This window comes from Orcinus orca, chromosome 1, assembly GCF_937001465.1.
Source record: "Orcinus orca chromosome 1, mOrcOrc1.1, whole genome shotgun sequence".
In the NCBI taxonomy this organism is placed as follows: Eukaryota; Metazoa; Chordata; class Mammalia; order Artiodactyla; family Delphinidae; genus Orcinus; species Orcinus orca.
The window spans coordinates 189,883,558-189,911,323 of NC_064559.1; the positions used below are offsets into that span (position 1 = coordinate 189,883,558).

The following is a 27,766-nucleotide window of genomic DNA, read 5'->3' on the forward strand; positions in this document are numbered from 1 at the left end:
TGTCCACGCTGGGGACCAGTGCTGCCGTGCACTGCGGTGGGTGCGGCCTTCCCAGTCTGGACAAGAGATGGCTCAGCAGGCCCAGGCCTCCAGCTCCCAGCCCCACCCGCGGGCTCTGGGCATCACCCTCACTGTGGCCCAGGGCAGAGCCAAAGACCCCTTTGGGGGCAGGTGAGAAGAAGCCTCTGTGGCTGTGACCTTGACCATCAACATAAGAGAGAAGGTGGAGGAGGAAGGGAGGTGAGGAGGGAGAAGAGGCAAGAGGACTGACAGAGGACGAGGAGAGTAAAGGGACAATGACAAGGGGAGAGAGAGAGGGAAGGAGACGGAGGGAGGGACAGGTCAGACACCAGCAACCACAGGGAAGACAGAGGACAGCCTGTCAAGCTGGCTGAACAATGGTGCCCAAGGAGGGCCTGTCACCATGGATACCAGCCTAGAAGGTCTGCAGGGGTGTACCCCAGGGCTCTGGTCCCACCCAGACCTCCTGGTCCACTTGGAAGAAGAACCTGAAACACCAACCAACCAGCTCCACAGACACAGCCAGGAGGGACACCTCGCACTGAGGCCTCCAGCCCATCTCAGGGTGAGATCAAGCAGATGCCACGTAACATGGACACTTGGAAAAGTTCTGCATTAGGTTCAAAATTAGCTGCAAAGTAGAGAGGGAGGGCGAGCTGCCTTGTCAGCAGCTCCTGGAAAAGCCGAGCTGGAGGCTCCACGTGAGTTGATGGGGGTGTGGCTGCTGGAAAAGCCAGTGTGATGGTGGGTGACTTCGATGCAAGAAGAGGGTCCAGGGAGGAGGTGAGAGACCACCATCCTCTGGGCTGGCCCTGGGCCACCTGAGCCTGCTGTGCAAGGCAGGGACAAGCACAGGTAAGGGGAATGTTCTGGAAGGCTTGCAGGGTCAGCGATCACAGAGGCAGGAAACAGAGCAGCATGGACAGACCGTGGAGTCCGACGGGGCCTGGGTTGTAACCCCAGCTCTGCCTGTCCTGTGGCCTCTGAGGAGTCCCTTAACCTCCCTGAGCCTCAGTTTCCTCATCAGTAAAATGGGGTGATCACAGTGCCTCTTCTCAGGGTTGTTGTGCGAATTCTGTGTGAAGAACTGAGCCCAGGGGAGGTGCCCAGGAAATGGTGGGTCTGAGGAGCTGGGGTCACCAGCTGGAGAAGGGCTGGTGGCACCCTGGGAGCGGCGTGCACCGTGTGGAGAGCTGCCATCTGTCTGCCCCACACACATGCACAGAGCTGTGGATCCAGAGTGGGACCCGGGTGAGGACCTTCCTGGACGCGGACTGCGGTCTGACGTCAGGAGGTCCCACCCAGCAGGAGTGGCTCAAGACACAAGGGGCTGCCTCGGGGGCGAGAGGACACAGAGGCTCAGGGAGGTCGAGTGACTTGCCTGGGGTGGCTCAGCAGAGCCAGGTCTGAACCTGAGACCCTGACCACAAAGCCAGCTCTCCTGACCTCCACGCAGGAGGACAACAGGGAGAGGAGAGACAGAGCAGAGGAGGGAAGCTCAGAGACAGGGTGGCCGTGGAGGAGGGGCTGATGCCAGGCCAGGCCGGGGTGGGGGCAGGGGCTCCCCAGGAGGGGCGGGGCTCTGAGGCGGGTGCGCTACTTACGGGTAGTAGGAGTAGGCATAGTGGTCTCTCCTGGCAGCGTGCAAAGAGAACAGCACAGGTGGGCCACGGTCCTTCCCCAGGCCGGGCCCAGGGCAGCACCCCCAGCAGGGAGGGGCCTGGTGCTTTCCGTGCCGGGGACGGGGTTGGCCGGGAACCGACAGGTCAGAAGGGCCTTCCTTGACCCAAGGGCTGGCCGGGCTCAGTCTCTGAGGACCAGGACCCAAGGTCCCTTCTAGAACCTTCCCCAAGCCCACTGCTGGAGTGAGAAGGAGGTGGGGAAAGGGCCTGGAGGGAAGCAGAGCTTTCACACACAGTCATACACACATGCGTTCACAAAGAGAAACGCACTGCACACTCACATATGCAGACACACTCATCTGGATACACACGCTCATACATAGAAACACAATGACACACTCATGCACTTACAAACACAGATATTTACACATGCAGACACTCGTACACATGTATTCAAACACACACACTGACACACACAGGTACATACACAAACACACGCTCACACACAGATGCCTGCGCTCACACACACGGACACCCCCACTCACACACTCAAGGTAACTGCCGCACTCTCCCCTGCAGACAGTCCCCACTGCGGTCCCCGTGCCGCCCACCCCTGCAGGTCCCTCTGCCCCTGACGGGACAGCCCTCTGCACGCACCTGTGCCTGGGAGGGAACAAGTGGCCAGGGCAGGGGACACTGTGGCCTCGTCACCCACCCAGACTGCCCCTGGGTGTGGGGTCCATGAAAGGAGCCGAGTCACCCCCTCACGGGCACCCAGAGCACAGGGGTCTCAAGAGCCCTGACCTGACCGCCAGGTACCAGCAGCGAGGAGTGGGGGCAGGTCTGATTCCCAGCTCCCAGGTGGGGAAGCCAGTCCTGGAGAGTCACGGTCTGCCTGGGGCTCTTGGGGGTCGGCGAGAGTCCAGAGCAGGCCCAGGACCCTGCCCCCAGAGCCAGCTCCCCCTGCGGCCCCGTCCAGGCCCCCTCCAGGGTCCTCCACTCACCGGCCCCACGTCACCCATCATGGGGGAGGGAAGGGAAGGAGAGCGGAGGGGAAGACTGAGGCCCAGCCAGGGCAGGAGATTGGCTCGAGGTCACACAGCATGTCACCCACCCCAGGGACAGAGGAGGGGTCCAGGGCCCTGAGCTGTTCACAGAGGCCCTGAGGGGAGGGGGGAGGGGCTGAAGGAGTGGTGTTCTTCTGGTATCAGCTGAAATATCATGACTTTAAAAGAGCCTTCCCTAAGGAGTCCCCCACAGTCACCAACTACATTACGTCCCCCTTTACCCTCTCTCTGCCCCCCACCCCGACACCCTGGTCTTTTCACAATTTGTAATTACGCATTTGTGCTTTTTCTAGTTTAATGCCAGGCCCCCCGCTTATAACCACAAAGCACAGGAGGACAGCATCTTGGTCGCGTTTGCCACCACTGGATCCCCAGGGCCCAGGACAGTGCCCAGCACATTATATTCCCGAGATATTTTATTGAATTGAGTAATCAGTAAATGAGGAAAAATAAATAAAAGAACTCCACCTTTATGAGCTTCCATTTCCTCCTCTAAACAAGTGAGGTTAATAATAATCTCCCCACGGCAGCACGCGCTCAGCCCTTCCCTGCCCCCTCCTCCTGCTGGGTTGGCGGGGGCGGTTCAGGAGGACCCAAGTCCCCTGGGCCAGACCCTGGGGACACACAGCAACAAGACAGAACTTCCTCCACCCCCATGCAAGCTCTCAGTCCAGCAGGGAAGAGAAATACTGAGCAAAGCGCTGCAAGCCGTGAATGAAGTGCCGGGGGTTGGGGGGGGCGGGGCGGGGAGGGCTGCAAAGGGATGTGGGGAGGGTCTCTGGAAGCGGAACCAAGGGATCCAACCGGCCAGGGGCACCCCCGAGTTCCCCAGGGCAGGTGCATCCAGCCTCACTGTCCGCAGGGCGGACCAGGGTACACGGGGGCTAATTGGGAGCTGCCCTCCCTCCGCAACCTCCTAATCTGTCCATTACATCTGAACACCCCCATCCCTGCCAGAGCTGCTCTGTCCCATGGCGCCCCACAATGCAGACCAGGGGAGCCCTCAGGAGCACAGTGGACCCTGAAGGTCGGGCAGGAGTCGGGGGATGCAGTGAGGTGCTACAGAATGGGACCAAATGGCTTTTAGAGGACCTAAGGAGGGGCAGGGGGTGAGGGGTGGGGTGGATCCTAGAGGCTTCCAGTAGCAGCTGCATAAAGTGGAGGGTTTCCTAGTGAGGCTCTGGCAGCATCTCTGACCCATCCTCTCCTGAGCCTGGCGCTCTCTCTGCAGGGGTGGGTAACATCCCCTACATTGTCAATCTTCCCTTGAGGGTAAATTTCTAGAGCCTCAAATACCACCTGCAACCCGCAAGATCTGACCCCTCCCTTACAGCCCTCTCTATCTGCACCACTACCCAGCCCCCAGGGCCTTGCCTCTTACAGGAACCTACTGTGTGCCAGTTGTGGTGAGGCCCTTCACATGCCCAGCCGTGAGGAGGATGGGCTTTGCAGTCAGGCCTGGGTTCAGTCAGGACCTGCCACTTAGCCAAGTGACATGGCCAAGTCGCTGAATGATAGTTTCCTGACCTGTCTAAGGGACTTAGACCTGCTTCGTGGGCCAGGATCCAACAAGGAAAAATTCTCTGATGTATTCTGAGTCCCAGAGGTGCTCGATAACTCCTGTTCTAATGGCTGATGTGTATAGAACTCCTGGCACAGAGTAATATTCATTAAATGATAGTTTAAAATATTTTGTCTCAGGAATCTGTACAGGGACTACGGGAAGGGAAAAATCAGAGCCCAGCATTCTGGACTGGACATCCCCACGCCACCCCATCGGTGGCATGCCCCAACCCCAGACTCTCTAGGAGAGTTTTTCTCCTATCATTGCCTGGCCTCAGGCAAGGGGGCCCTGGCCAGTTCTCCCTCATCTCCCTGGATCCCGCTTATCTGCTCCTGGCATCCCAGAGACCCAGAGCCAACACACCCATGTGTGCCCAGCCTGGCAGCAGCAAGGGCTACAGAAGGCAGAGCCCAGGCGGGGAGGAGGTGGAGCAGGCTCTGCCTCTGGCTCCCTGGGTGACCTTGGGCAGGTCCATGTCCCTTCTGGGCCTCAGCATCTCCATCCCTCAATTAGGGGCTTGAACCACAGTGTCCTGGGGCTGCCTGGCAGGGAATGCGGTGGGGTGGGGAGGGAGGGCAAAGGGGTCTCAGAAGCTCCCACCTGCTCCAACCCGAGGCTCAGCCTTCAGCTGCTCCATATACTGAGCTCCCAGGAGAGGTTTATTTGGTGTTTTGAAGATGGGTTCTGCTGCTTTTGAAAGACTGGAAAACCACTAGACTAGACGTCCTTGAGCTACATGGCAGCCCTCAGTTTCTGGGCTCTGAGCCTCTGTAATTCTAAATTCTGAGATTCTCAGAATCTCAAATCCTGGATTGCTAAAACTCCAAAATTGTAAATTCTGTATTCTAAGATATGCTGGGATTCACTCTGCCCACTGCAAAATGCACTGGGAAAATGCATCCCTCACAAACACAAGGACTGGACCTTTGAGGCCCAGGAGATGGCACAGGCAGGAAGGAGGTCTCCTCTGAGTCATGGGCCCAGGAGGACTCCTCAAGGATCAACAGTAACAGAGTCCAGGGCAAGCAGAGCCCAAGAGAAGGTGGGGCCTGAGAAGCGCAGAGGGTCCTTGCTTTGAAGTGGAGTGAGCCCTGCCCCCACCTCAGGATCGACACCACAACCCCGTGCTTAGGGCAGACAAGAGAGCCGAAGACCTTCGGGGAGCTGACGATTCCAAGTCAGGTTACCTCCACACCATCCCCATCAGAACAGCCCAGCAGGCACAGGAGGGCGGTGCCCACGCCCAGCACGGCTCCTTGGCAGCCGGCAGTGAGTGCCCTTGCCTGGACAGTGGCACCCGGCACCAGCTAGAACTGGGCTCCAGCCAAGCCACTCTAGGGCAGCTCCATTTGCAGAGTCTCGGGCTTCCCCCAACCCGGCTTGGGTCCATCCACAGGCCTGATGCCCAGGCTGGCAGCCCTCCACACACCCGCCAGGCGACTGCCTGACCAGCCCCCAGCCTCCTCTCTGCTCACCAGGCATCTGACGGAGAGAAGCCTAGGGTGGGCCAGGGCACCGGCCTCACTCACCCCTTTCGGATGATAATAATAATGGCCCCCAGGAGGAGGATGAGGACGGCAAGTCCCCCTGCACAGATGCCCAGGATGAGCCCCATCTCCTCCGACCTCTGGGACACCTCCAGGGGCTGTTTGCTTTCCTTGCAGGCAGCTGGGAAGAACAAAGCAGAAAAAAGATCAGAGGGGAGATCAGGACCACCTTAAGCCCCAAGGAATAAACCCGGACCACCTTAAGCCCCAAGGAATAAACATCTGCCCCTCATCCTCAGCACATGTCCCACCTTTCAATCAAACCCTTCTCCTCATCATCCCTCACACCTTCCGCATTCCCGTGGCAGAGGCTTTACGTGCCCTGTGCCCCTATCAGGGATATTAGCTCCCTTCACCTCTCTGCCTCCTCAAATCCTCCCCGTCCTTCAGTGGACGGGAGATGGAGGATGTGTGGGGCCTTCAGACCCCACCTTTTTGCCCTCCTGGGAGGCAATGGGGGGAGAGAACTATGTACCCAGGGCATGGTTAGGGCATCTCAGGATGGGGAACCAACCACATTCCCCATCTGGGAGCAGGGACAATCCCTACACCACAGGGTCCACGCTGTCCCCACTTCTCCCCACCATAGGAAAGGGGGAAGATACAGACCTCAGTGTCCAGTACCCACCACCCCCGTGGCCCGACCATAATGGCTCACCCTCCTCCAGGCCCCTGCCAAGGCCCCTTCTGTGACCATGGCAGGATGAGGGTTTGTCCCTACTGCCCAGTCTGGAAGAAGGAGACCTTGAGGTGGGGCACATAGGGAGCAAGAAAGGGAGATGTTTCCTGACCCCCAAGCCTGCCGGACCACCCTCCTCTGCTCCCACAGGCCTGGGAACCCAGGGTCCACCTCCCCAGAGCCCAAGTAAGAAACCCGCTACTGAAGGACTGAACCCAGGGGGACTTACCTTTCCTGGCAATGCGGATGCAATTCAGCCGGGTCTCCTGGAGGCACAGATGGGGGTCTCAGCACCGCTGAAGTCAAGACCTGACCCTCCCCAGAGGGAATCTTAGACAGCGTGTCTTGGGCCTGGTCAGGGCTTTTCTGGCGTGGACTGTTACTAAAGACACCCGACCTGGCAAGAGGGTCTGGGGGGAATCAGGGAGGGAGGAGCCAAGAGGGAAGGAGCCTGCAATAGGGTAATGCCTTAGGAAAGGGGAATGAGATGGGTGGAAACAGAAAGAAACAGCATGGGAAGAGGGCTGGTTGGGGGAGGCGCTCAGAAATGAGGGTGGGGCCTAGATCCAGGGGTCTGCTTAGGAGGGCGGCGGCCTGGGAAGGAGCGACCCGAGGAGGGAGGAGCCTGGAGAAGGGCGGGGCTTCAGGGAGGAGGCGGGTCCCAGGCCTCCTCAAGGTCTGGTGAAAGTGGGAACCTGAGATGGACCCCCTCTGGAGAGAGAGGAGCCTGAGATAGAAGACCAGGGCCTCAGGGGGCAGCAGGGACCAGGCTGGGAGCTTGGATAGAAAAGAGTCTAGGGAAAAACGGTTCAAGAAGGGGGTACTGCTGGAGAGAAGCTGGCTGGGGTTAGGAGGGAGGGGCTCAGGTGAGTGGGCGGGGCTGGTAGTGGGAGGAGCTATCGGAGGGCAAGGCTCATCAGCGGGGGCGGGATCAGGACGGGGGTAGGGCCTGGTGGGGGTGGGTCTCTGGCCTCTGTAGCAGCCTGCTTCAAGGTGTCACCAATCCTGCCCCCCAGCCGGCCCCGCCACCACCCCGGCCGGCCCCTCACCCCCTTCAGGTGGCTTGTTGCCTGGAAGTAGATGAGGTAGGCCTTCCTGGGCTCAAGCGGTGGGTTCCAGAAGCCACGATAGGTATGGTTGTCACCCACGGTGAAGGGCATGGCCTCAGGCAGACTGCTGGCCGCCAGTTCGGCCCCGAAGTAGTGCACCAGGCCTCGGGCCAGCGCCGCATCGAAGGTCAGCGGCACTGGGAAGCAGTCCTGGCCGCCTGGCTCCCGCCGGAGTCTCCGCGGCCGCTCCTCCTCCACAATAACCTGGTACACACTGGCCATGGGGGGGGGAAGCGCAGTGGTCACGGTTGCCAGAGAACAGGGAGAGCCATCTGGTGGCTAAGGGCGTGGGCTTTGGGGTCAGGCCCAGGAGAGGGCTCATCTCAGCTCTGCCTCTTACTAGCTGGGCAAGTCACTTAAGCTCCCTGGGCCTCAGTTTCCTCCTCTGTAAAATGGGAGTGATTACAGGACTGTTACATAAGGTAGAGGTGAGGAAGGAGGCAAGTTTAGCAAGCAGCCAGTGCCTGTCAGCTGTTATTACTGTAACTAAGGCTGAAAGAATGTGAGCCCTGCTTAAGGGAACCACGCCCTAAAGCCCCACCCTGACTCCTCAATGAGTCCTCCAGGTCCTGGGAACCCCAAGCCTCAGGCTCCAGCCAGGTTCCCGACAGGTCCCTCTAGGCCACAATAAATTCGAGTAAGACATGATGCATTCACTCATCCAGAAAGTGTTTACTAAGCTCAGACATGGGGCCCTGTGCCGGGCACTTGGGGGATGTAGGCTTCCTGGAACTGCCCTCCAGTGGGGGAGCTGGTCACTTAGCAGGCAAACGAGGTCACACTAACCCTACATCTCGAGTACCCTCCCAACCCGGAGGCAGCCTCGAGACTGCAACTCTGAGCCTGCCATCTCCCGGTCCTGATGGCTGATTTGTGTTCCCTGGTCTGTATTCCCTCTGATTTGTGTCTCCTGATCCCGACTTGTGTGTTTCTATTTATTTTCATCACTTTACTGAATGGCCTTGCTGTGAACTCCTCCAAATCCTCTGTGGAACAGAGCCAAGAGTAAATAAATGAATGCTGACAAATTTAAATATTTCCAGTCCCGGCCTCGGTCACGTCTTGGCACGGGATACCCCATACTGACAGCCTGCACTCTGGCAAAGCAGAAATGCCTTTTCCTTGCTCTCCAGCTATTTCTTTTGAGCTTCCAAGTTGGGAGGGAATCACCCCAGCACCCTGGGATTTGGGCCAGACAGGTTCATTCCATCACTAACCAGCCCAGGCCCTTCTCAACCCTCCATTTCCCAGGCCGATGTGAGGCCTCTCCTGGCCCGAAGTCCCACCAGGAGATGATAATCATTAGCCATGAACGAAGCACATCTTGATCCGGGATGACCCCCAAGATGCACCTAAGGGAGGCTCAGAGGGGTGAAGGGACGTGCCCGAGGTTGCACAGCCATCAGGCCTCTCCCCCTCACATGGTCCACCCCTCGCCCAGACCCAGCCCTGCCATCATCATCCCTGAGAGACGCCGACCAGGCCTGCTCACAGGATCCCCCAAGGGAAAAGGAAAGGAGAGGGTGATGCTGGTTTCCCAACTCCTCCCAGATTCAGAGGCAACAGGGCCCTGAGCCTCCTGCAAAATGCCAAATGCCCCTGAGATGCCCAGACTTTTTCCTGGGGTCTGGGAATCAGCCCAGGGCAGGCTTTGCAGTGGCAAATACAGGGGAGCCAAAGCAGGAGAAAAGAGTGGAAGGGGGGAGGAGTGAGGAAATGAGGGGGTGTCAAGGGCACCTGGGAAACCCACTGCCTTCTTGGGGGGCTTAAGAGGACACTCCCATGCCCAAATGCAGGCTGTCACCCTCTCCCAGTGCATGAAACTTTATGGTAGGAGGAGGTGGACCAGAGGGGCAGGGAGGCTCTGTGACTTCAAGGAAAGGTACAGGCTTTGCAGACAAACCTGGCTTCCAAATCCCAGCGCTATCGTTTACCAGCTCTGTGGCCATGGGGGCTCATTATTCAGGCTCTCTGAGCCTGTTTCCTGATATGTAAAATAAGGGTACTAATACCCACTCCACAGGCTGCCACGAGGATAACATGACTCATGCAGGTAAAGTCCCTAACACGATGTCTGGCTGACAGGAAGTATGTGCACACATTCCACAAACACGCTCACTCTCTTTCACATACACACTCACACATCACACACACGTCACGTGTCTTCACTACACGTGCACACACGCACACACACACACACACACACACACATCTTGTCTCCAGCACCTTCTCCCCAACAGAAACAGCCACTATGGCATCAGCTTTCTCTGCAAAGAAGTGAGGAGGCCAAGCTCTTGGCCACTCCAGAGAGATGGCCCCATCTGGCTGGCTGCACTAGCCTTCCAGAAAGCCCATCTCTGTGTCTCCCTGGATGGGATCCTCCAGGGAAACTGCTGGGAAAAATAAGGCCCCCAGAGTTCACTTCTCCAAGGTGTCAGAAGGAGGCCCTCTGGAGAGGCCTGAGCAGTCCCCTCTCCAGGCTGGATGTTGTCCACAGATCTCATGACAGTCACCACCAGGCACCCTGCGGCCTCAGAGGGGAGTGGCTGCAGGCGTCCTGCCTGCGCGGGATCACAGAATGTCCTCCTCCTGACACTCTGAACCCTTAGTGTGAGACTGAGGAAGGACAAGGGTTAGCTGGCCTGGGTGGGGACTCTGGGTCAGAGGAGGGGCCTCTTCCCTATGGCCCTGACCCCCCGCCCCTCCGTGCAGGCGTCCCCACCTGATGGGCGCCCCGCGGCCCTGCGCCGGCCTCAGCAGCACGGTGATGGTGTTCTCAGACTCCCCCAGCGGCGACGGCATGTCGGCATAATCAAAGCTGGGAGCTGGGGAAGGGGACAGGACATAAGCACAGAGCCCGGCCACTGGACCAGGAAGGTCAGGCCTCCAGCCTCCTTGACCCCTGTCCTCAGATCTCTTCCCCTTCAGCCTTTGCCTCCTTATTCCCTCTGACCTGAGCTTCCCTGACCCCTGACCTCAGCCCTTGGATTCCACCGATCATAGTCTCTAGACTCCTCTGATTTAATCCTCCCTGACCCCTGACCTCAACCTCTAAATGGTACATTTATCTCAGCAGGAGCCCTCCATCACCACCCACAGGAAGCCTCACCCCCTACCCATGGAACCCTGAGACTCTGCCTCCTCCAAAGGGGCCAGGGCGGGTCGGGCGGGGCTCACCTGAGATATTGGTGGTGATCTCGGTGAGCGCCGCCTGGCCGAAGCCTTTGCCCGTGCGGGCCCGCACGGAGAACAGGTAGGTGGTGCCCGGGTGCAGGTTGGAGAAGACGTGGTAGGTCTCATTGCGGAGCTTGGAGATGGTACGCCGTGGGCCTGGCACATTCACCGCCGGGTCTGACGACTCGATGCTCTGGTAGCTGATCTGGGGGCAGGATGGGCAGGTAGGCGGGCACAGGGATGGGGAAGGGTATCCCTAGTCCCATAGCCTCCCACCCATCATGGTTCAGGTGAGCTAGGGATAAGGTTGGACAAAGGGGAGAAGCTTGGTGGGGGGACCGTGGATGCCCCTTAGTCCAGGCCTCTGGGCACCTTCGCCTCTCTCTTCTGCCTTCAGGGCCTCTGTCCCCATAACACATGGGGCACAGACCGCAGCCACAGTGGAAGGAATCCCGATCATCACCTGTGTTCCTCCGCCCCATACACTTCCCTCTCCAACCTGTGGGCCCACCTTCCACCAGGGGCCCCAGCTGTAATAGGGTCCAAACCCACCTCATACTGAGTGATGAGGCCATTGGGCTCCTGGGGCTCCTCCCACTTGAGGAAGATCATGTCCTCCAGCGGAGTGAAGGTCAGGGACTCAGCCGCAATCCCGCCAGGCACTGCAAGGGAAAGGCGACATGGGACAGGGAAAAGCAAGCTTTGGAACCGGATCCCTGAGTTCAGATTCCAGCTTTGCTATTTCCTAGCTGGAATGCTTGGACCACTCAGCCTCTCTAAGCCTCAACTTCCTCATCTGTGAAATGGGGATGATAATAACACCTCCCTCACCAGAATTAAATGATGTGATGTACATAAAGCCCCAAGGCAAATAAATATCAGCATCTCATATGGTTCCGCCTACGCCCGAGCACTCGAAAAGGGCAGCTGGCACTTTGGCCACTGTGCAGGATGCATCTGGCAGAGAAGAATGAATGCTCCTACTTTGTTCCAGTTGAGTGGTTTTCAGAAAATATAGACATTTGCCAGAAAAATGAAAACAGCCGCATTAGAGTGGCAGGATTATGGGTGGAGCTGTTTTCTTGTCTAAAAATTACTAATTACACAAACAATATGTTCAATGTAGAAAATCAAAATAGGCATAAAGAAAATTAATGACACCTACAGTTCCATCACCCAGAGATAAATACTGTCAACATTTCAGCAGAAGCCCTTTCAGGTATGGTTTTGTTTTTGTTTTGTTTTGTTTTAAGGTATCATCTTAACAGCAGGCTCAAGGAATTTCTTCTAGGAAGAGAACGGCCTTTGTTTGGGAAAACACCTTGATAAAATGTTGTGGGGAAGCTGAACTACTAAGATAGCGGAAAGCAGAAACCCAGATAACAATCAGGGACAGCTCAAGTGCCTTGTGTTAAAATGAACAGTTAACAAGGCGACACCACTATCCACCCACCAAAACGATAAACGGAAAAAGACAATTCCAAGTGTTGGTGAGGATGCAGAGCAACCGAAATGTTCACACACTGCTAGTGGGAGTATAAATTGATACAACCACTTGGGAAAACTGGATATATCTACTTATTATGAACACATATCCTATAACCTAGCCATTCTACTCCTAGGCATAAACCCATCAGAAATGTGTATATCTACCAAGAAAAAAAAATCTACAAGAATTTTATTTGCAGCACAATTTAAAATAGTTGAAAACAACCCAAATGCCCAACAATAGTAAATAAGAAAAATAAATGTGGCATAGTCACATAATGGACCGTTCAGCATTGAGAATGAATTCTCTAGCACTGTACACACAACATGGCTGAATCGCTCAAGCATAAAGCTGAGAGGAAGAAGCCAGTCATAAAAAGTGTACACACTGTATGATCCCACTGATGTAATGTTCAAACCCAAGCAGAAATTAATCCGTGGCATTACAGGTCAGGATAATGCTTACCTTTGGAAGGTTGTGAGGGGGAGGGTGCATAAAGGGGGGCTTCTGGGCTGCTGGTAATGATTTTTCTTGGTCTGGGTGTGGTTATCCTGATGTGTACCATCTTTGAGAATGCTTTGAGCTGACCACTTAAGATAAGCACACTTCCCGTAAGTATGATACTAATACTTCAGTGAAAAGTAAAAAGTATTAAATAATGAGCAGTTATCAGAGGGAGGGGGGAGAAGAGGGACAGAGAAAGAAGAAAGAAAACTAAGTAAACCAAGTGAGGCCTGGCCAGGGTTGGGGGAGGGGGTGTGAAGCAGCCACAACAACGTACCTAGTGGGGGGGAGGGGAAAGGTCAACAGATTTTAAGAATGGAGCAGTCTGATACTCAGTTTGAGGTTACTTAAGAAGCGTATCAGTATATGCTACCCAAAATATGCCTCTTGGTATAAGGACGATTTTGAGCTGAATTGAGAAGGCAATGTAGGAGCATACATGAGAAAAAATTCTCTGCCCTCCCCCTATTTGCCTAAAAGTAGGACATAAATTTGTAAAGGTCCCCCCTTCCCCTCTCTACCAGAAAGGACAGAAGTTAATCACTGAGAAAACTAGACCCTTATCAGCCTGGAGGAATCTACCTAAAAAACTTTAAAGACTACCATTAGTTTCCCCATATATTTGACTTCCCCTAATTTGCTGCCCCTAGAAGCTCAAAGCCCTTTTCCTTTGTCTTGTCACTTCTCTAAAAACTCATTGTTCTTTTGTTAGGACACTATATAAGTCCCAGTTCTCACCACCCCTTTGAGTTACTCATCACTGAGTACTCCCCTGTTATGGGTGATGCATGTGTTCATAAACTACTATTTCCTAGAATGGAAAATAATCCGAAAAAATATGTATATGTATATATATATCTTATATCTGAATCACTTTGCTGTACACCTGAAACTAACACAATACTGTAAATCAATTATACCTCAATTTAAAACTTTTTAATAAGATAAATAAATAAAAATAAACTCCTGTTTGTTTTTCTCTTGTTAATCTGTCTTTTCTCCATCTAATTTACAAGGCCCCAACCAATGAACCTAACATGAGTAGAAGAAAAAAGTTATTCTTCCTTTCCTACATTTGCAGTGATTCAGGGTAAACTCCTCTAGTCCTCACTCCCATCCCCAGCAAATCCTCAGCACATCAGTGCAGGGCGTAGAGGATACACGTTGCCTCAAGTGAGTGGGGTTTTCTGGAAATCAAGGAAGGAGTTGAATTTTATATCTGGGATGCTGCTGTGAAGAACAGAAAACTGCATATGTGAGGAAGCAAAAAACAAAACAAAACAAAAAACAATTAACCAAGGAGCTTGGGGTTACCTGGGATTTTACAGCAATCTGGAGAACGCTTTTGCTGGCATTAGAGTGTAGCTGTTAAGAAAAACAACTCTCAAACAGATGGCCAGGTTTGAAACCCAGCTCTGCTACCCATCTACTAGCTATGTGCCTCATCTGTAAAATGGGAATGGTAATAGAAAATAACCAAATAGGGTTGTCATGAGGACCATATGCATTAATACGTGAAAAGCATTCAGAATAGTGCTTGACATATAGTAAATGCTTAATAAATATTAGCTTGACATAAGTAGAACATTGCACCCAACAAGGACAGAACACCTATTTTTTTCAAGTAGATATGGAACATTTATCAAAATTTAACCATATGTCAGGCCATAAAGCAAGGATCAAATTTCAAAAGACCAAAACTAGAGTATATACTCTGACCATAGTGGAAGTAAGCTAAAAATCAATAACAAAAAGATAATTAGAAAAATCCCAATTGCTTAGAAATCAAGCAATGTATTCTAAATAACTCTTGGGTCAAAGAAGAAATCATAACAGAAATTAGAAAATATTTTAAACTGAATGATACTGAAGATAGGATATATCAGAACCTGTGGGTGCAGCTAAAGCAGGGGCTAGAGGGAATTTTATAGCTTTACATGTATATATTAGAAATAAAGAAATGCTCAAAATCAATGATCTAATAAGTTTCTATCTCAAAAAGCTAAAAGAGGGCTTCCCTGGTGGCACAGTGGTTGAGAGTCCGCCCGCCGATGCAGGGGACACGGGTTTGTGCCCCGGTCCGGGAAGATCCCACATGCTGCGGAGCGGCTAGGCCCGTGAGCCACGGCCGCTGAGCCTGCGCGTCCGGAGCCTGTGCTCCGCAACAGGAGAGGCCACAACAGTGAGAGGCCCGCGTAACGCAAAAAAAAAAAAAAAAGGTAAAAGAGAAGCCGATCAAATCCAAAGAAAGTATTTTTTTAAAAAAAAGAAATAAAGAATAGAAAATATTCAATAAAGAAAATAAACTAGGGGCTTCTCTGGTGGCGCAGTGGTTAAGAATCCTCCTGCCAATGCAGAGGTCACGGGTTTGAGCCCTGGTCCGGGAATATCCCACATGCCGTGGAAGCAACTGAGCCTGTGTGCCACAACTGCTGAGCCTGCGCTCTAGAGACGGCGAGCCTAGAGCCTGTGCTCCACAACAAGAGAGGCCACCGCAATGAGAGGCCCGTGAACCACAACGAAGAGTAGCCCCTGCTCGCTCCAACTAGAGAAAGCCCGCGCACAGCAATGAAGACCCAACGCAGTCAAAAACACATAAATAAAATAAACAGATTTAAAAAAAAAAAAAGAAAGAAAAGAAACTAGGCCAAAAGTTGGCTCTTCGGGAAGATTAATAAAATTTATACACCCTTACCATGAGAAACATGAGAATAAGAGAGAAGACACAAATTACCAATATCAGGAATGAAAAAGGGAATAGCACTATAGATCCTACCGATGTTCAATAAATATAATAAGATAGTATTATAGGGCTTCCCTGGTGGTGCAGTGGTTGAGAGTCCACCTGCCGATGCAGGGGACGCAGGTTCGTGCCCGGGTCCGGGAGGATCCCACATGCCGCAGAGCGGCTGGGCCCGTGAGCCATGGCCGCTGAGCCTGCGCGTCCAGAGCCTGTGCTCCGCAATGGGAGAGGCCACAACAGTGAGAGGCCCGCGTACCGCAAAAAAAAAAAAAATAGTATTATAACCAACTTTGTGGCAAGAAATTTGACAGTTTAGGTGAAATGATCAAACTCCTTAAAAACGCAGTATACCAAAACTGATACAAGAGTAGAAAACCTGAGTATTCCAATATCTGTTTTGAAAATTAAAACTATTAAAAAACCCTGCCACAAAGAAAACTCCAGGCCCAAATGACTTCACTGCTAAATGTTCCCAAACAATTAAGGAAGAAATATACCATCTTAACCCAAAGTCTTCAGGGGAACAGATATCAGTATCATTACTTTACTGTTATACAGTCGGTTTAATCCTAAGCAAATAATTTCCTATAGCAATTTCAGTCTCAGACATGCAGCGTCTGTGGGAGGCACTGAGGACACTGGGAATAAGGGGGCCTCTTACCATCCTCGTCCGTCTGGAATGTGACCTCCTTGCCCTCCTTGCGCCCCTCGGGGTTAGTGAGGACGAGCCGCACGTGGACATTCCGGTAAGGTAGTAGGTTCTTGATGGTGTAGTGGCTGACACCCCGCTCTATCTTCACACATTCCCGGATGGTCTGGTTGTGGCTGCTGCCCAGGGTGTAGTGATAGCACAGGGACACAGTGTAGGTGTGGCAACGTGTCACGTTGTAGCCCAGTGGTTCCCACTGCAGGGTCAGCTGGCGGGCCTGGATCTCAGCAAAAGCCAGGCCTTTGGGGGCCCTCATGGGCTCTGGGCAACCCAGGAAGCAGAGAGAAAAGGTAGGAGAAATGGGAAAAGAAGAGTAGATGAGAGAGAAAACATCATTCAGCTGACTGATATCAACCCTCCTTTGCCCCCAAGAGTCCAAGAGACCCCCTAGAAGAGCAAACAGTGAGTAAAAGTGTGTTTGGAGTCAGGTGGGGCCACATCTGAATCCTGGCTCTGCCACTTGCAGCTGGCAACCACTAGCTAAGCTGCTTCACCTCTCTGAGCTTTACTTTTCTCAACTGCAAAATGGAATAATAGGCCCTACCTCATAGGATGGCTGTGAGGTTTAAGGTAATACATGCAAAGCATGTGCAATAATGGCTAATACACAACAGGCCCTCGAAATTTTTAGCTATAATTTTTTTTAATAGTACAGTTCACCTCCTATTTCAAGATCGTGCTGGAGGATGTCAAGACAGTCTGAATCAACCAACTGCTGTATTTTCCTTAATTTATTAATTCCAAACTTGTTCTAAAACAGCTTATAGTAATATATATGATACAATAGTATAGAGAAGTCAGGATGATGGGGGAAATGAGAGGCAAATAGTTAAATAATGCCAGAGAATGTTAGAAAAATAGAAATGCATGTCATTAGGTTCTATGTGGAGCTAAAGATAAGATTCAAATTAGGTGGTGAGTTTCCTGGCTGCCAAAGCAAAAAGGGAAATACAATCTGTTAGATGATGATAATGATGATGATGATGATAATGGCTGTTAACATTTATTAGAGGCTTTGTATGTGCTAGGCATTGTTCAGAGGCTTTAAAATGCTTTATCTCATTCAATCCTCTCTGTAATCCAATAGACAGGTGCAATTATTAGCCCTGTTACACACATGTAGAAATGGAGGCACACAGGAGAGATAAGTAACTTGCCCACAGTCGCACAGACAGTAAGTGGTAAAGCTGGGATCCAAACCTGGACAGGCTGGCTTCAGAATCCACACTCTTAACCACCACTACCCTGCCTCCCCATGAGGAATTCACTGTCCAAAAAATAAAAATAAATCACACCAATGCCTCTGGAGAGGCAGCTACCCCAACACAAGAGAGGTGTATATTACTCTGCTTTACAGCCTCTTGATGATTCCATAAAACCAGAAAGTTATCCTCATTTTATAAGTAAAGAAATCAAGGCTTCTGAAGCAAAGCCAGGATGGAGCCCGGGGGGCTCAGACCCATCCTGCATCTGCATTGACCAGCTGTGTGATCCTAAGCAAATCTCTGGGCCTCAGTTTCCTCATCTATAAAATGATGGAAGAAGCCAAGATTACTAATGATCCTCTTCTCTCTTGCCCCCTGACTGTGCAGGTTCTGTGACACCTGCAAAGTTTCCCCAGTTAGAGGACCTCAGGACACACCTTAATGAACAGGAAAGAAAGCACTACTGCTTGTCCTCTTAAGATCATTAAGTATGACCCTGTTATCATTTTTATACGATTAATTTGCTCAGGATGCTCTTTACAAAGATGATGCAAAGAGAAACATCAGGCTGCTCTTTACCTGGGAACGCCTGGGCAGGTGGCACAGCTTTAGACACTGGTCCCAAGGACAGCACAATGCAAGTTTGTTTCCGCCCAGGAGCTTTCCTTCCTTCCCTGGACCACAGGCAAGTGGCAGTCTCCAGTCATACACCAGACCACCAAAGAGAGATTTCAGCACATGCTAAGAGCAAGGCCCACCTCTTGACTTCTTACAGAGAGCCTGGCTCTCTTCTCCCCACAAACGAGGCAGACCCGATCCCCACCCGACAAAAACGTTAAAGGGCTGGCTCCCTGCTCACTGCAACCTGAGGGTTGCTGGCTGCAAGCCCACTTACCACACCTGTGTTTTCTCTCCCGTTCCTGGCGTACAGAGATTTTCCTAATGGTTTTCTATATAGTTTTGTTTTAACCCATCGTTCTTATGTGTTTGGACAGGAGTGGGAGGATTTGGTGAGTGCTCACTCTGCCATCTTGTTCAGAGATCCTTGCTTTATCCCTTGACTTTCTGGCTCTGGTCCTGGCTGCCCGATGTGTCCTGTCCCAAAGTGTGTATGTCTATGTCAGTGTCCATGTCTATGTCTATGTCTACTAAAGCCAAGGACCATGGCTTTATTTGCACCAGTGAGAGTGGATCTCGTTTCCCTGCAGCTCTGCTCACACCATCCCCACCCCCGGGAACACCTGCTCCACATTCTTTGCCATCCTTCCAGGTTTGGCCAAAGTGTACTGCTTCCTTCACCATCTGGCAGCATTTAGAGAAGGACATGAAACGTTAAATATAAACCGGTAACACAGGCTGGGTTGGGACCATGACCAACAAGACTGTAAGTGTCCCATCCAAAAGGGGCAGCTGCCACTCAGTTCCAGGAGATATCGCCATGCAGGACTACAGGCTCAGGGTTGCCAGATCCTCCCATTTCTTAAGAGAAGCCAGAAATTCCGATCTGTGTGTGTGAAATCTCCAGATTTTTAAATACTGGCAACCTACTCAGGTTTCTTAAAACCACTTTGCAGGGCACAAAATGGTAACCTCTAACTTGGAGGATGAAACTTTCACCCTCGTGCTTGGGTATCTCATTCTCCAACAGCTGCGTTAGCCCCCATCCGCCTCGCTGGAAGAAGGGGTCTTTGAAAAGAAAGCTCACATTTCTTCCTCTCCCCACCCTGAACAAATCTGGGCAGATCCAGGGGCTCAAATAGTTTGTTGACTAAAGGCTGATATGTTGATTGAGGGGTGTGAATTCATGAGTCTCTCTGTGTTTCCAAAAACCATCTGGCACCCAGACACACTCTCTTCAGCTGCCAGCACACACTGGCAAAACAGAACTTGGGGACCTCAAAGCCCCGTCTCTCTAAATTCCATATGGCTGTAGGTTACTCAGAGATCAAAGGTCAAAATGCACATTAAAACAAGAAGGCTAACAGTTAACATCTGTTAAATTAGGCCAAAATGTGTTGATTTTAATGATGTTAAGGAGGATTCGATAATCCTGCAACGTTCTGTTTCTTGAGGAAGGGGCTTTGGAGTGGGGTCGGGTGCTCCAGAGTTCAAATCCTATCATCTCCACCTCTCATTAGTTCTGTGACTTCAGGCAAGTGATTTAACCCCCTTTTAAACATCAAGTTCCTTGACTAAAAAATGGAGATACAGTAACACCTACTTTGAAAAGCAAGTGTGAGAGTTACATGAGATGGTCTAACTTATAGTAGTTGATTAATTAATATGTGCACTCTAAGGGTGAAATACACCCTTATATAAAGCAGCACCCTTTATAGTAACAGTATAAATTAGTGCGACCATTTTTAAAGCAATATATGTCAAAGTCCTTTCTTAAACCACCCCTGACTACCTATCTCAAAGAAATAACTCAAGGAGGAAAGAAAGCACGATAAGCACTAAATTTTTCAATATGGTATTATTCACAATAACAGGAATCTAGAGACAAATAGCCCAGCCATATGGAGACACTCAGTGGACTCCTACAGCCAATAAACATAATTATAAACAACATAACACATGTAACACCACCAAGAAAAGGAAGCAGAATACAGAATGCTTTCTACATCCCAATGACAAGGGTGTGAAATGTGTACTGTAGGCATGTGGGCAGAGATTTGAAGAAGGCAGGAAAACTAAAACAGCTGTTGGGCTAGGATGGTGAGATTTAGAGTGATTTCTTTTGAATGCCTTCTACTGACGTTATATTATTGTTTTTACATTAAATAATATTGTGGGAGCAGAGTTTCATGGGGACCAGGGAGATGACAACACAGCTGGCCAACAGCAAAACAACTATGGGCCAAGGCGTCTAAGCAAGGAAGGGTGGTGATGCCAACGAAGAGAAGGCAGGGTGAGCTGTCCGGATCCTGTCTGCTTGGTCCCTGCCCCAGGTCCCGTCCCGGCCAGCCTGTGTAAAGTGTTTAGCAGTGCTGGCACAAAGTGGGCACTCAGCCCACAATGGCATCTGCTGTTGCTGTTCCTGATGGTGTGGTCGTGACAGTGGTGGTAGTTTCAAACACTAGACTGGAAGGCAGGACATTCCAACTTTGGTTCTGACTCTGCTACAGACTCACTGCGTAGATTTGGGCAAGTGACTACATCTCAGTTTTCTCATCTGTGAAATGGGAACGAACAACAGCTGTCACCATGAAACATGGGTTCTTAACCCACTGTATGATCACAGGCAAGTGCCTTCCTCTCTCTGGGTTTCATCTGTACATTAAGGAGCGTAGAAGAGAGATTCTCTGTGGATCCCCAGCTCTGATTTCTTTTATTCTAAGTACCTGACCAGAACTGGCTTTGAAGAGTTAAAAACACCATAGCAACAATAGTTGTCATTTACTGAGTGCTTACTGTGTGTTAGGCACTATACTTCACAGGCATTTAATGCATTTGCATGCCATCACCTGCATTTAACCCAAAACACTGGAGGGTCCCACGGTTCAGGCTTCACTGCTTTTCTCTTTTCCACCTACACTTATTCCCTAAAATCTAAGGACTAAATCAGGGGTTCTCAACCTCAGCATTATTGATGTTTCGGACTAGATAATTCTTTGTTGAAGAGGCTGTTTATACACTGTAGGATGTTTATCAGCTTCTCTGGCTTCCTCTACCCCTTAGACGCCATTAGCACCCCACCCCACGTTGTTACAACCAGTATGTCTCCAGACCCTGCAGATGTCTCCTGGGAGACAAAATCATCCCCCAATTGAGAACCACCATGATAAGAGATCTCATCCTGTGTCATGGATGTAAATACCATCTATACCATATCTATACTGATGACTTTCAAATTTATATCTGCAGCCCGAACCTCTTCCCTGAACGCCATACTCGTAAATCCATCCACCTGATAGATATCTCCACCTGAACGTCTAATAGGCATCTCAAAGTCAACATTTCCAGCACAGAACTCCTTATCTATGGCACCCCGTCTACTACACCTGCTCCTCCCGCAGTCTGCTCCCTCGCAGTAAATGATAACTCCATCCTTCTTGCTGCTCAAGCAAAACACCTTGGAGCCATCCTTGACTTCTATTTCCTTCTCTCACTGCACATCCAATCCATGAACAAATGCAGTTAGCTCTACCTTCAAAACAAACCCAGAAAATAAACCACTTTTCACCACCACCACCACTACTTCCTCCCAGCTCCCAGCCTCCACCATGTCCCAGCTGAATTGTGGCAGTAGCCTCCTCACTGGTCTCTCCTCTGGTCCCCTTGCCCTCCTGGAATCTATTCTCCACAAAAGGACCAAAGTGATCCTTTTAAACATAGTAAGTGATGTCATTCCTGCTCTCCAAACCCGCAATGGCTCCCCAGCCCACCCAGCGTAAAATGGCTCTGAGTCCCACATCCCCAGCATGACTCTGACCTTCTCTCCTGCCAGCTCCCCCTCAGTCACTAGACCACAGTTCTACTGGTCTCCTTGCTGCTCCTCACACATGCCAAGCACGCTATACAGACTTCCTTGCTATTACGTCTGCCTGGAATGCCCCTTCCCCCAGCAATTCCTCCAGCTTCCTGCGTGGCACTGTCCCTCACCTCCTTCAGGTCTCTGCTCAAATGTCACCTTCTCAGCAAAATGATCCCTGAGCCTTTTTGAAATGACAATTCTCCTGCCCCCACACCCCATCCCCCTTCCCGCTTTAACCTTCACAGCCCTGGTCATCATCTGACCATCCGTATATTTCACTTGTTTACTGTCTCCTCCGCCAGAATATGAGTTCCATGCAGAGCTCCGGCACGAGGAACTCACTCACTAGTGGCTTTTGTCTGTCTTGGTCGCAGTCTTATATCCCTAGCAACTAAACAGTATGTGACACATAATAGGCACTCAATAAACATGTGTTGAATGAATCTTCACACTAACCCTGTACGGTAAGGATTATCATCATTCCCATGTTATAAAACAAGGGGACTAAAGCTTGGGGAGGTTAAGTAACCTGACTCAGATCCCTCAGCTAGAAAGTAACTTCCACTGGAATACTCTTACCCAACACCCAAGGGTCTCTCTAAATATGGCATTAAACTATTTTAGATGGTTCCCGGATCAGCTTTTTAAAACACTTAAGAATACTGACTGGCAAAAAATAAATAAACCTCGACCTAAGCATGTAGCTTATCCAAAAATTAACTCAAAATGGATCACGGACTTGCATGTAAAACTATAACACTTTTCTTTTCTTTTTTTTTTTTTAAAGGAGAAAATTTTGGGGATCTAGGGCTAGGCAAGGAGTTCTTAAATTTGACATCAAAAGCACAATTCATAAAAGAAAATTTTGATAAATTGGCCCTCATCAAAATTAAAAATGGTTGCTCTGTGAAAGCTCAGGTGAAGAGGATAAAAAGACAAGCTAAAAGCCAGGGGAAAACATTTACAAACTACATACCCAAAAAAGGACTAGTATCTAGAATGTGTAAAGAGCTCTCAAAGCTCAACAATATAAAGTGAATAATCCAATTAGAAAATGGGCAAGGACAGGGACTTCCCTGCTGGCACAGTGGTTAAGAATCTGCCTGCCGTATATACAAGGGAATGTTACTTAGCCATAAAAAGAAACGAAATTGAGTTATTTGTAGTGAGGTGGAGGGACCTAGAGTCTGTCATACAGAGTGAACTAAGTCAGAAAGAGAAAACAAATACCATATGCTAACACATATATATGGAATCTAAAAATTAAAAAATGGTACTGATGAACCTAGTTGCAGGGCAGGAATAAAGATGTAGACATAGACAATGGACTTGAGGACACGGGGTGGGAGGGGGAAGCTGGGATGAAGTGAGAGTAGCATCGACATATATACACTACTGAATGTAAAATAGTTAGCTAGTGGGAAGCAGCTGCGTAGCACAGGAAGCTCAGCTTGGTGCTTTACGATGACCTACAGGGGTGGGATAGGGAGGATGGGAGGGAGGCTCAAGAGGGAGGGGATATAGGGATATATGTATACATATGGCTGATTCACTCTGGTGTACAACAGAAACTAACACAGTATTGTGAAGCAATTATACTCCAATAAGGATCAATTAAAAAAAGAGAAAAAAAGAAATCCGCTTGCCAAGGCAGGGGACATGGGTTGAAGCCCTGACCCGGGAAGACCCCACATGCCACGGAGTAACTAAGCCTGTGTGTCACAACTACTGAGCCTGTGCTCTAGAGCCCACGATCCACAACTACTGAGCCCGAGTGCCACAACTACTGAAGCCCACACGCCTAGAGCCCGTGCCCCATAACAAGAGAAGCCACTGCAATGAGAAGCCTGTGCACCGCAACAAAGAGTTGCCCCTGCTCGCCACAACTAGAGAAAAGCCCACATGCAGCAACGAAGACCCAATGCAGCCAAAAATTAATTAATTATTTATTTATTTTTAAATGGGCAAGGACATGAATAATTCACCAAAGAGGATATACAGATGGCAAACAGCACATGAAAAGATGTTTAACATCACAAGGCATTAAAGAAATGCAAATTAAGACCAGGATAGGGTATTACTACACACCTCTCAGAATGGCTAAAATTTTTTAAAAAAATAATAATAATGACAGCACCAAATGCTGGCAAGGATGTAGAAAACTGGATCACTCATATATTGCTGGTGAGAATGTAAAACAATACAGCCTCTCTGACAGCTCCCAATAAAACCAAATATTCAATTACCATATGATCCATTAATTGTACCCTCAGGCATCTATCCCAGAAAAATATGAAAAATTATGTTCATGAAAAACTTGCAAATGAATGTTCATAGCAGCTCTACTTGTAATAACCAAAAACTGGGACCAGTTCAAGTGTCCTTCAACAGATAAATGGTTAAACAAACTCTGGTATATCCACACCATGAAATACTACTCAGCATTAAAAAGGAATGAACTATTGATTTACACAACTGGATGAATCTCCAGGAAATTACAATAAGCAAAAAAGCAAATCTCAGTGCCAAGACAATTCAATGGGAGAAGAATAGTCTTTTCAATAAATGGTGCTGGAACAAGTGGACATCGGCAAGCAAAAGAATGAGATTGGACTCCTACCTCACACCATATACAAAAATTCACTCAAAATGGATCAAGGACCTAAATGTAAGAGCCAAAACTATAAAACTCTTAGAAAAAAATAAGGGTAAATCTTCGTGACTTTGGATTAGGCAATGTTTTTTTAGATATGACATTGAAAGCGCAAACAAAAGAAAAAACAGATAAATTGTACTTCATCAAAATGAAAAACCTTTGTGCTTCAAAGGACACCATTAAGAAAACTAAAAGACAACCCACAGAATGGAAGAAAACACTTGCAAGTATATCTGATAAGGGTTTAGTATCCAGAACATGTAAAGAACTTTTACAACTCAATAATAAAAAACTGAACTTAAAAATGAGTAAAGGATCTGAATAGACATTTCTACAGAGAAGACATATAAATGGCCAATAAGCACATGAAAAAAGTTCAATATCATTAACCATCAGGGAAATGCAACACCACAATGAGACACCACTTCATACCCACTAGGACGGTTATAATCAGAAGACAGATAATAACAAGTGTTAGTGAGAATGTAGAGAAACTGGAACCCCCATACACTGCTGATGAGAATGTAAAGTGGAGTGGTTGCTTTGGAAAACAGTCCAGCAGTTCCCTAAATGGTTAAACACAGTTACCATACTATATATATATATATACACCCAGGAGAAATGAAAACATATGTCCATACCAAACCCTGTACTTTAATATTCATAAGAATACTGTTCATAACAACCAACAAGTATAAAAAACGCAAATGCCTACCAACCGATGAATGGATAAGTAAATTATGGTATGTCTACAAAACAAAATATTATTCAACAATAAAAAGTACTGGGACTTCCCTGGTGCCGGGATTTCCCTGGAGGCACAGTGGTTAAGAATACGCCTGCCAATGCAGGGGACGCAGGTTCGAGCCCTGGTCCAGGAAGATCCCACATGCCGCGGAGCAACTAAGCCTGTGCGTCACAACTATTGAGCCTGCGCTCTAGAGCCCACGAGCCACAACTACTGAAGCCCGCGTGGCCTAGAGCCCATGCTCCGCAACAAAAGAAGCCACCACAATGAGAAGCCTGTGCACCACAAGAAGAGTAGCCCTCGTTTGCCGCAACTAGAGAAAGCCCGTGTGCAGCAACAAAGACCCAACGCAGCCAAAAATAAAATAAATAAATTTATTTTAAAAAAATACTAATGCATGCCACAACATGGATAAACCTTGAAAAATTGTGCTAAGTGAAAGAAGCCAATCACTAAAGACTACATATTGTATGATTCCATTTATACGAAATGTCCACAAAGAGGCAAATCTATAGAGACAAAAAGTAAATTAGTGGCTGCCTTGAGCCGAAGGAATTAGGGGGAAATGAGGGGAGGGGTGGACTGCAAAAGAATACAAGGTTCCCTTTGGGGGAGATGAAAAATGTTCTAAAATTGATTGTGGTGATGGTTGCACAACTTTGTAAATATACTAAAAACCACTGAATTGTACACTCTAATGAATGAAATGTATGAGGTGTGAATTATATCTCATAAAGCTGCTATCAAATAAAAAAGCCGATTCCAAAAGTTATACACTGTATGATTTCTTTATCTATATAACATTTCTAAAGTGACAAAATTTTAGAAATGAAGGACAAATTAGTGGTAACCAGGGGTTGGGGGTGGAGGAAGGGACAGAAATGATATAAAAGAGCAACGAAGGATCCTTAAGCTGATTGAACTGTTCACTATCTTGACTGTGGTGGTAAATACACAAAGCAACCAACACATGTGATAAACTGTATAGAACTAAATATACACAGATACACACAAATCAGGACAAATGAAACTGGGGAAGTCTGAATGAGATCTGTGTATTTTAACAATGTCAGTATCTTGAGTGTGATTTATACTACAGTTTTGCAAAATGCAGGAAACAGGGTAAAGTGTATAAGGAAATTTCTCTTATATTTTTTCTTACAACCGCATATGAATCTTTTATATCTCAATAAAAATTCAACAACAACAAAAACGCTGAAATCACAGAGTAAGAAAATTGTTCTGTTGTCAATTTCTCTTCTGATTAAACAATAAAGTCTCCCCTGGTGCAGGTGTGCCATTGCTCGTAACAGCTGCATTACCCTTTGAAACAAGCAAAAGCAGACTACAGGCTCAATTGCCCAGACAAGAGAATCCAGCTAGAATTTAATAACACTTTTATTTTATGGTGTTTAGTTGTTTATTTTATCTAGATGATATAATGTAGAATTAAGAACACAGATTCTGAAGACAGCCGGTCAAGGGTTCCAATCCCTTACTGCTCTGCTGCTTACTAGCTGTGTGACTTTGAGCCAGTCACTTAACATCTCTGTTAATAATCTGTACAGAGGTTACAGATTTTACACCTCATCTGTACAATGGGTATGACAAGAGTACCTAGATCATGGTGTTGTTCTGAGTTTTAAATCAATAAATGATACACACACAATATATGTATAAATGTCCATCACAAAGTGAAATGTTAGCTATCATTATTTTCTTTACCATAACTAGGATTGAGGGAAGGTCACGATGTTTTAGAAGGTTTTAGAAGCACAGATCGAGGCCATACTACCGCTCGGAATGTACCCTTCGCCCCTCGGTTGCCCTGAGTCCATACCCGGGTATCTGGAGGAGGGAGTGGAGCCAGGAGGCACCCACCTGCGCACTTGGTGCGGCTGACGAGGGGCGGCCCGGGGCGGCCTGTGCCGCCGTCACCGGGGCGCGTGAGCAGGACGCTGATCTCGTACTCCGTGTCGGGGTCGAGGTGCCACAGCTTGTAGGTCTGCAGGCTGACCGCGTGAACCTCCGCCCACGGGCCGCGCGCCATGCGGTACTCAATCTCCTTACGCACGATCGGCCCGTCGCCAATGATGGAGTTGGTGTTGAGCTGGATGATGAGGTAGGTGGGACCAGCGCGCAGTAGCTGCGGGGGCGCAATGGGGGTAGGGGGCTCTGCAAGGAGATGGGAGAGAGACGGAGCCCGCGGATGCCGCTATGAATTCCTGGCCCTCAGCTCCTCACCCCACCACACCCAAAAACCCAAGAGCCCTCCTGTCCCCCCAGGCTCCTCACGCAGCCCCCAAGCCCTAGACTAGACTGCCTCCCCCCACTAAATCCCCAGGGCCTAAGAAGCTCCCCACTCCAAAAGCTGACCCCGTCCTCACCCCTCAGCCTACACCCTCTCCCTCACTCCTTTCTGAATCCCCAAGTCCTCGCGTCCAAGGACTGA

At 49.5% G+C, this 27,766-nt stretch overlaps 1 protein-coding gene across 6 annotated transcripts in view; it reads right to left on the bottom strand.

The window, feature by feature from the left end:
• Window positions 1-27,766, bottom strand: part of PTPRU (protein tyrosine phosphatase receptor type U) — an 83,671-nt gene that overhangs the window by 32,845 nt on the left and 23,060 nt on the right. For 3 of the 6 annotated variants that reach the window (XM_004266562.4, XM_049712182.1, XM_033422355.2), the window contains exons 7-15: window positions 27,196-27,489; window positions 16,181-16,489; window positions 11,336-11,445; window positions 10,787-10,988; window positions 10,332-10,434; window positions 7,550-7,823; window positions 6,730-6,766; window positions 5,804-5,942; window positions 1,626-1,655 (exon numbers count right to left, since the gene is read on the bottom strand). In XM_004266562.4, the coding sequence (XP_004266610.1) occupies window positions 1,626-1,655; window positions 5,804-5,942; window positions 6,730-6,766; window positions 7,550-7,823; window positions 10,332-10,434; window positions 10,787-10,988; window positions 11,336-11,445; window positions 16,181-16,489; window positions 27,196-27,489 (1,498 nt within the window). The remainder of the gene's footprint in view (window positions 1-1,625; window positions 1,656-5,803; window positions 5,943-6,729; window positions 6,767-7,549; window positions 7,824-10,331; window positions 10,435-10,786; window positions 10,989-11,335; window positions 11,446-16,180; window positions 16,490-27,195; window positions 27,490-27,766) is intronic. The other 3 variants (XM_004266564.4, XM_049712186.1, XM_049712191.1) reach the window with 1 other exon arrangement.